At 40.9% G+C, this 9,428-nt stretch overlaps 1 protein-coding gene across 1 annotated transcript; it reads right to left on the bottom strand.

Annotated features, from left to right (window-relative positions):
• Positions 1 to 3,033: 3,033 nt before the first annotated feature.
• LOC121925921 (prolactin-releasing peptide receptor-like) lies at positions 3,034 to 8,340 on the bottom strand. The gene is made up of 3 exons (XM_042458487.1): positions 8,206 to 8,340; positions 5,672 to 5,694; positions 3,034 to 4,015 (listed from the first exon to the last, which is right to left on the bottom strand). The coding sequence occupies exons 1-3, from the start codon at positions 8,338 to 8,340 to the stop codon at positions 3,034 to 3,036; spliced, it is 1,140 nt and encodes a 379-aa protein (XP_042314421.1).
• Between the last annotated feature and the right edge of the window lie 1,088 nt (positions 8,341 to 9,428).

Raw genomic sequence — 9,428 nt, 5'->3', positions numbered from 1 at the left:
GTATGGATTGTTGTTTATGATGTGAGACCAGTTCAACACCAAAATCTGCCACATTCTTCCTCCAAAACTGGTTTAAAATAATTAACTTTTTGCTCTGGATTATGCAGGAAAAAAACAGATCACTCGATTGGGACACTGGGAGGATGACTACACACACATCCCAACTGTGTCAACTGGCAGTTCTGCTGCTAGAAAAAAATTGTAGGATTGAAAGAGACCTCAAAAGCCATCAAGTCTAACCCCCTGCCATGCAGGAACTCACAATCAAAACAACCCTGACAAATGGCCATCTGGCCTCTATTTAAAGACATCCAAAGAAGGAAATTCCACCAAAGGAGTGTGTTCCATGGTTGAACAGCTCTTACTGTCAGGAAGTTCCTCCTAATGTTTAGGTGGAAACCCTTTTCTTGTTCCATTGTTCCAGGTCCTATTCTCTGGAGCAGCAGAAAACAAGCTTGCTCCATTTTCAATATGACACCCCCTCAAATACTTAAACAGGGCTATCATATCACCTCTTAACCTTCTCTTCTCCAGGTTAAACATACCCAGCTCCTAAGTCTCTCCTTATAAGGCATGGTTTCCAGACCCTTCACCATTGTGGTTGCTTTCCTCTGGACATTCTTCAGTTTGTCAATATCCTTTTTGAAATGTGGTGCCCAGAACTGGACACAGTATTCCAGGTGAGGCCTAGCCAAAGCAGAATAGAGTAGTACTATTACTTCCCTTGATCTAAACGGTATACATCTGTTGATGCTATTGCATTGGCCTTTTTAGCCAAGTTACTCCCTCTGAGGTCACAGCAAAAAGGTGCCCAGCTCTACGATTGCTGCTGAATGCCTTGTTTCTCACACTCTTTCTCAACAAGGTTGAGAAAATTGGTGAGCACTCTTTACATATGTAGTTAAGAATAACTTATCCGCCTATTGAATGAAGTTGTGTATGCTGATGCCATTGATTCCCTGCCTTACCTTGCTGTATGTCTGTGTTTTAAATTTTGTATAAGTGGGTTTTTATCTAGAGATGTTTTGTAACGGTTTTTTATGGTTGTAATGGTTTTCTACGGCTGTAAACTGCTTTGATCTGTGGAAAAGCGGTATACAAATAAAATGTATTATTATTATTATTATTATTATTGCCTCAAAGTAGTTCATTTTGAAGCTGTGTTTTCCCTTCTCATTCTCAGTATAGAAATATTATTGCACAGAGAAAATGAATGGAACGTTCCAGATTTCAGTGTGCTTGCTGGAAATGCAGAGTAGCTGCAATGGGTATAGTTGGTAGTCTCTCTAATTCAGGTTTAATCTCACAGAAGAGCAACCCCCTCATACCCTTGTTCATAAAATTTATTTTTAAAAAATACACTGTGCCAGTGCAAATGCATGTCAACTCTGTTGAGTGTGCAGTTGAAAGACAGTGGGTCGCATCCCTCAATATGGACAATAAAAACATAACTGGTTGACAACTCATGAAAATTTGGTGGGGGTTTTTATAACTGGCTCTGGGAAAGAGCAGAGCTCATTGTGACTTGTATTTTAACCTCTATGTGTGTGTCTCTGACGGGCAGAATGAAAGCCTTGCTTAAGCTAATAATGTTGTTATTAAGAAATCTCCTTTTGTTGACAGGCTGTCTGTCTGTGTATACCAGTGACTGATTCCCTTCCTCCCAAATTAGGCTTTCTTGCCCTTTATAGATTAAATGTTTTCAACCTCTCCTTAAAATATGTAGAAGCTTGTAGAGTGGTAAAACGTCACGATCTGGCCACAGCCGTCACCATTATGATGAGACATATTGTGCTCATCTTCACATTACACCCCCTCACACACACACACACACATGTATCTTGTACATCTGTGCCCCCCTTTGCTGGTGAGGTGGTGAGACCAATCCATATGCATAATACTGAGAGTGAAGAATCTCTGTTTAAACACACAACAGCCTAGTCAGAGCAAGAATGGAAGAGCACGAAAGAAGCCTTGTGTATGGCACCTTAAACTGCATCATTAAAGGGTGATACAAATATATTAAACAATTGAAAATAGTCTTATTAAAATTCTTCTCTTTTCTCAACATTCTCCAGAGGTCTTGCCTGAGCAGAAGCTTACAAACCTACCATACACTCTTAATTTAGGCAAAATATGATGGCAATCTAGGGATATGCAAAAGTGCAAAACCAGCACACACACAAACTCAAATGTTAGACTGTGGAATGCTATCTAACACTATGATCCACCATTCTGTACTTTCATAGAATCATAGAATTGTAGAGTTGGAAGAGACCACAAGGGCCATCCAGTACAACCCCCTGCCATGCATGAACTCTCAATCAAAGCATCCCCGACAGATGGCCATCCAGCCTCTGCTTAAAGACCTCCAAAGAAGGATACTTCACCACACTCCGAGGAAGTGTGTTCCACTGTTGAACAGCCCTTACTGTCAAGAAGTTCCTCCTAATATTGAAGTGGAATCTTTTTTCCTGCAGCTTGCATCCATTGCTCTGGGTCCTAGTCTCTGGAGCAGCTGAAGACAAGCTTGCTCCTTCCTCAATATGACATTCCTTCAAATATTTAAACGGGGCTATCATATCACCTCTTAACCTTCTTTTCTCCAGGCTAAACATCCCCAGCTCTCTAAGACGTTCCTCAGAGGACATGGTTTCCAGTTAGCTTTCAAGTTAGCTTCTCCTTCATCATAGGTACCCCACCCCCATGTACTCCTGTTTCATCTTTTTTAAAGTTGTATAGTCTCTCCCTTCCTTCTTTCCACTACTCTTCAGTACAGTCCCAGCCTGAGGAACTCCTCGTACCACCACCAGCAGAAGCAGTAACAGAAGCATTTTCAGGCTATATTATGTGAAGTAAGAAACTGTGAGCAATTCACCTTCATTCATGGAATTTATTCTTGTTAAAAGAATGCACAATTTTATGTCACATCATCTAAGTTTCATTGAACTCAGCAGCCTACACATATCAATTATAGCATAAAAGATACTCCTCTCTGGAGAGACAACAGTGTAACAAGACAAAAAACCACATTTATAGCACCACACTAGCCACAATACAATTGGGGGCTGGTCCTGTCTTTTTTCTCTGCCAGTAAAACATTTTCTTCAGCTCTGCTCTGAAGCTATTGTGTAGCCAAGCATATAGGAAGGCATTAGTACAAGCAGACATCATAGCAAACCAGTGGCAGAGGAGTTGAATGAGGTTAAAGTACTGCTTGTTGATTAGTTTAATATCTATGTCTTTTATGATATTAAAGATGTGCAGAGGCAGCCAACAAATGCCGAAGGCTGCTACTACCAACACCAGCAAGCGAAAGGTCCTCTTTCTTCTGGCTCGGACACATTCAGATTGGCTCTGGGTGACATTCCCAGGGACTATGCGGTTCTTCAGCTTGATGGAGATCCTCAGGTAGGACACAGAGATAACTGTTAAAGGCAAGACATATGTGAGGATGAGGGTACTATAGGCGTAGGCTAAGCGATCCTTCTTCCTGTGGAACCAAAATTCTTCACAGATAGAAAAGTCCAGTTCTGGGAATTCTGCATGGTAAGTGCGGACCAAGGCTGGGGCAGCTAGAATGTAGCTCAGCAACCAAATAGCAGCCAGAATATAGGCACAGATGGGTATAGTGAGCCTTCCCTGGAGCGGATAGACCATGGCATGGTATCTGTCCACAGCAATGACAGTCAGAGTGAAAACAGAGACAAACACTGTGACTGGTTGCATTAGAAATACAAAGTAGCACATGAAGCGTCCATAGACCCATCCTCTAGGCTCAAAGGCGTAAGCCAGGGTTAGGGGGACACAGGTGGCACACATAAGCATGTCTGAGAATGCCAGGTTCCCAACAAGGAAGTTGGTGACATTGTGCATTTTTTTGGTTTTGCAGATAACATAGATGAGGAGGTAATTCCCAATGATGCCAACAAAAACCACAAGGGAGTAGCAAGGGATGATGAGAGGTTTGAAGAACTGGACCAGCTGAAGCCCCAGGAAGAGGTTGCTGGCGTTGCTATTGATTGCTGAAAGCAAACTCTGTGAGGTTAAGTTCTCTAGACTCATTGTCTTTCTCCTGTACAGTTTTTGTTGCCAGTTGAGTTAATCTGAGCACATACATAGAAACAGAGATATGTACAGTTGTATACTTTAGTTCACCTTGGATGAAATGACTATATACTCATCTGAAAAAGAGAAGAAGTGAAGGTGAGCCTCTACAGTACGATTTTTCTTCTTAAGAATGGCTAGATGCAATCTGTCTACTAGTATTTTCTTCTCTTATTCCATGTTAAACCAATCACTTCACAAGCATGCTGTCTAATAGATAATTATTACAAGTACTATACTTACAGTGGTTGTCTCTAGAAATCAATTGGTTTTCTTCTGCATGCCAGTTTAAAGCTGCTCTTTCTTTTTTGCTGCAAATGCAAAGCCAACTCTGTGTGTGCATGTGATTGTCGTGCATGGGATATGTGAGAGAGAGAAGGAGAGAAAGAGAGAGGGAAATGGCAGGAGGGAGGGGGGAAGAGAGGAGAAATATGTTCAAGCAAATTGCAGTTTATATATTATACAGCAGAGATCAATCCTTTTAGTAGCCTTGACTAAACCTAAATGTCTGTGGAAGGCTATATCTCCATTGGCTATCTGCATCATTACATGTCTTCAGTATATCCTTTGCAGTTTGAAAGTCACACATTTCTCTCCTTGTCTTCCCGTTTATCTGTGAATCCTGTGTCACAAAAAACAATAGAACATTTTCCATTAAAAATCTTAAAAAGACTGGAGAACAAATCCTTTTAGAAGAATCTTCATAGGAACACTGGAAATAGCTGGCTTTGGCACTGCTGACTTTTAAGAAATCAAATACATACTAAAAGGTGAAAGTGCTAAAATGTAATGCCACTAGGGGGACTCAGCTACATGAAAGTTAATACTGTAATTATGGCCTCCGATCTGTGTATAGCTCTGATTCATGTTTAATTATCAGTGGCTGAGTTTGTCAGTTTCTCTATAAGGTTCAAATATAAATCCAGAATTCTCTCCTTTTCATTGCTTACATATTTTCAGTGCATCTGTAGTGCTCAGGGAATATGTTTTGTATCTGATAGTTTGAGGGGCCTAGATGCTCTAAAGGCACCAGGTCCTATCTGATCTTGAAAGCTAAGCAGGTCAGCCTAGGACTTGGATGGGAGACCACAAATGAATACCAAGTGCTGTAGAGGATGGAACTGGCAAAACCACCTCTGAGTATTCATTACCTTAGAAAACCCTACGAAATTCACAGACTTGCCAGAAGTCACAGAAGTTAGCAGGCATGTGCGTGTGTGAGTAGACACACACACACACACACACACATCTGATAGATTGACATTTCTCAAAACGGAATTACATTTTTTTTTGTTTCCACAGATCTAGTCTCTTGAGCACAGATGTTTGATTGCATTATATTAAGCAGAGTTTTGTATTTAATTTGTTCTCTGTTTAGTACTTTAGCATTAAGCATACTTCAGTAGTCACATAGCTATTACTTCTGCCTTCTTCTGTGTGAAAATAATTTGAAAACAAAATAGATATCTGAGAATCTCTTAGTTGCACTAATGATAAACTCTAGTCCTTTTCATTGTTTTGACTTGCAGTTGGTCTAAATCAGCTATGTTTCTTCTCAGTCCACCTGGAACCCTCCAACACCACATCCTGATAGATCAGGCATACTAAATGTGTTTTTATCCATCAACATGATGGATTTCATAAGTAATGCATAGATAATCATAATCAAATCCCTGCCCTGTTCTCTCACTTCTTACAGTCATCCTTCCTTATCTAAGGTTTGTAGAGATTCAATCTTCCACACTTGAAAATATTATTTTTGCCATTTTATATAAGGGCCATCATTTTACTATCCCACTGTATATAATAGGACTTGAGCATCCATGGATTTTGGTATCCATTGGGTATCCTAGAACTAACCCTAGCATACATCAAGGTCCAACTGTAGTTTATATTTGAATTATTTGCTTTACATCCACAAATAGCTTTAGTTTGATTTATGGTAGTTTACAGTTATGCCCACACACATGACCATTAACAACTCATTTTAGAGAATCTGGCTGACATTTTCCAAGGAATTAATGAACAGTAGTGATTCCCTTCTCACGTAGCATCCTGATGTAAAGTGACAGGGGAGACTATTATAGTCCTCTTTACAGGAAAATGGTTGAATGTTTGGCAGGTTTTCCTCCATCCCTAACTTGGAAATAAAGAGAGATGACAATGATGAGGTAAACTAGGGCCACAACATATTTATAAATCACACAAGTCTTACATTGGAGTCTTTCCTAGAGCAGAACCACCTGTCATTCTGTGTAAACCTCCCTGGCTATTCAGATTGATATACTGTATATACTCATGTATAAGTACAGATATTTTAGACAAAAAAAGTTGACTTATACACAAGTCAATGTAGGTACTGTACTTTAATCCATATATAACCATCCTCTGGTGAAAGGCAAAAGTTTAAGCTTCCCTGGAAGCACTGACTCCCATCTACTCTCTCACCCATTCTGTCTTTAGTGTGAGAACAGTTATGCCTGCTGGAAGTTCTTTTGCATTGTTTTCTTTTGCTTCATTCTTTAGATCCTTTGTTATATGCCAATAAGTTTTACCCTTGATTTATCCACAGGTCATATCAAAATCCATAATTTTGGCTGCAAAATCTGCCCTCAACGTATACATGAGGTCAATTTATAGTTGAATATATACGGTATACCTGACCCAATATACAGTATCGCTACAGACAGATACTAGCTGGCTTATCTCCTATGGAAACACCTGCCTCATGCACACTGCCCCACAAACCCAGAGGCTTTAAGGCAGGGATAGCCTTCAGGCTGCATATCCTGGATGATACATTTGTGGTCCTTAAGTCCCCACCAGTACCCAAAGACCCCACAATACCACCAATTATGTTTTTATTTAAAATGACATAATTTGGAGGCAATTATTACCTGAAAACCGTGCAGAAAATCTGCCAAGCATGTATAAACACCTCTCCAATACAACGTGCCCAGAACGCCACATGGCATGCCCTTAAATGCCCTGGAGGAGCCCTGGTGGCACAGTGGTTAAATGCCTGTACTGCAGCCACTCACTTGCAAACTATATGGTTGTGAGTTCAATACCAGCCAGGGACTTAGGGCTGACTCAGCCTTGCATGCTTCTGATGTCACTAAAATGAATACCCAGTTTGTTGGGGGCAATTAGCTTACACATTGTAAACCACTTAGGGAGTACTTAAGTGCACTGATAGGTGATATAGAAATGTACTTGCTATTGCTATTAAATGCCTCAATTTTCCTCTGAACTCCGTCTCAAAATGGTGACAGGAAGATATTTGAGTTTTCTGTGGCTGCAAGATGTGGGTTATGGGGAAGTTAAGGGAATTGTCCCCTTTCCCCACACAGCTTCCTACTGTGTACTACCTGTCACAACAACAGAGCTAACCTTAAACATAGCTCTTTACCCCACAGATCCATTCAGGATGATATAAAGGCCATCTGAGAGGAAGCTGTGCTTACCCAAGTGTGAAATGTGTAGCCCATCACTTCTCTAGAGCTGTCCTTAGCTCATTATTGACTTTGTGTTTAGACCAGTCCAAACAAGTGACTAACCAGAACTGTGCTAGCATAGATGCTAGAATAACCTGTATTGAATATGGACACAGTATTTTTCAGGATTTGATTCTGTTGTATCTGAGCCTAGAAAAGTTATTGGATAACACCTGGCCAACAAAAGGTTTGAAGAATTCCCAGAAAATATTTTTTTTCTCATACTGTTGTCAGAAACTCCTAGGCTTATAAACCAATTCCGGAATATAGCAGAGTAGCTGTCAATTTGCAGAAACGTGTTCACAGCCTCCCAGCGAAGATAACAGCCACTGGATATCTTCCAGGAATGAAGGAATGCAGGATCCTCAGGAACGCTCCAGCAAACACTGCACTGGCTTCTGTTGATTAACAACCAGCCAAGAGCCAGACTCCCGAATGTGCTTATCTTTATTTACAGAGTGCAATTCAATCACCAACACTATCATACAGAACTCACTAAACCAAACTCCTCTCAAACCCACACAGAATACTGGAAGCCCCTGAGTTTATATACACACCAGTCCATGCGGTCCTCTAAACTCAGCTACTTCCTGTGTCACACAGTAAAGTGTCCTCCTGTCCATAAAGACACGTGTTCATCTTTGTGCTTTGCTGCAGGCAGGCAGCAGACTGACCTTGTGCCTATGAGCATCAGCTGTAGCTGATTAGCTTTGTCCTTGTGGTGCTGAATGCCCATGGTCGCCACACACATCTAAGCATTTCACAGTTAGCTTGCTTTAACCCTTAACAACTGTGATGTTACAAAAACTACAAACTAGTCCTGAAAAGTATTATGCTCATGCTCACAATGGCCTGTTCTAAAAGTGATCTTGGCACACTAATAGAAAACAGTTACAGGTACATCTACCCTGTAAAAATAATGCAGTTTGACACCATTTCAAGTGCTGTAGCTCCATCCTACGGAACCCCAGGATTTCTAGTTTTACTAGGTCTTTAGTGTTCTTTGCCAAAGAGTGTCAATGTTTCACAAAACTGCATTTTCCAGGATTCTATAGGATGGAGCCATGGCAGTAAAAGTGATGTCAAACCACATTATTTCTACAGTGTAAATGCACCCTACATTAGACTAGGACCACATTATTACAGCTGGATATGTGCAGACAATATTTTATTCAATAACTCCGTTGGAAAAGCCAAATAGCCAATTAATATTTATCTTCCAATCATATTCCAAATATCATCACTCTTCAGAAGCCTAGTTATATTAGAAATGCCTCTTCTTCTCAAAAAAGTAATTAACTCTTTCTGACATTATTTGAACCTGTGGATCTGGGTCACCCACCAGTTAACTAGAATATTTGGGTTTTAAACTTATTTTAATTCAATGACCTCAGTTAAACCAAATCGGAGCCTCGTACATACCTCTGGGAACACAGCCTGTTTTTCCATGGAGGGACACCGCAGCAGCCAAACTGCCCCATGTCCCTCCATCCCCAAAAGAACCTGGAAAAAAGTGTTCTTTTTGGGTCACCAGATGGATATCACAAGCGTGCCGGCGCACTCTTGACATAAGTGATGCACAGCAATGTGTATATACTGTACGTCGCTTACACCAGTATGGCGGCACCTGTGTGGACGGGATGCCTCCATTAGGCTGCCGTCTGCCGTGCCAGAGTTAGGGACTGTGTGGTTGGTGCACGGTCCCTAACCCTAGTATCGGCGGCAGCATGGCGCTTCAGAACCGTCTGTCCCAGGCCTAACTTAATTGCAATACTTTGCAAGTGGATTAAAATGTAGATCATTTTTGTGATCCTAGATTGTAGT

Source organism: Sceloporus undulatus, chromosome 3, assembly GCF_019175285.1.
Source record: "Sceloporus undulatus isolate JIND9_A2432 ecotype Alabama chromosome 3, SceUnd_v1.1, whole genome shotgun sequence".
NCBI lineage: Eukaryota > Metazoa > Chordata > Lepidosauria > Squamata > Phrynosomatidae > Sceloporus > Sceloporus undulatus.
Note: the sequence above shows the minus strand (reverse complement) of the source record. Positions and strands in the feature narration are given on the sequence as shown.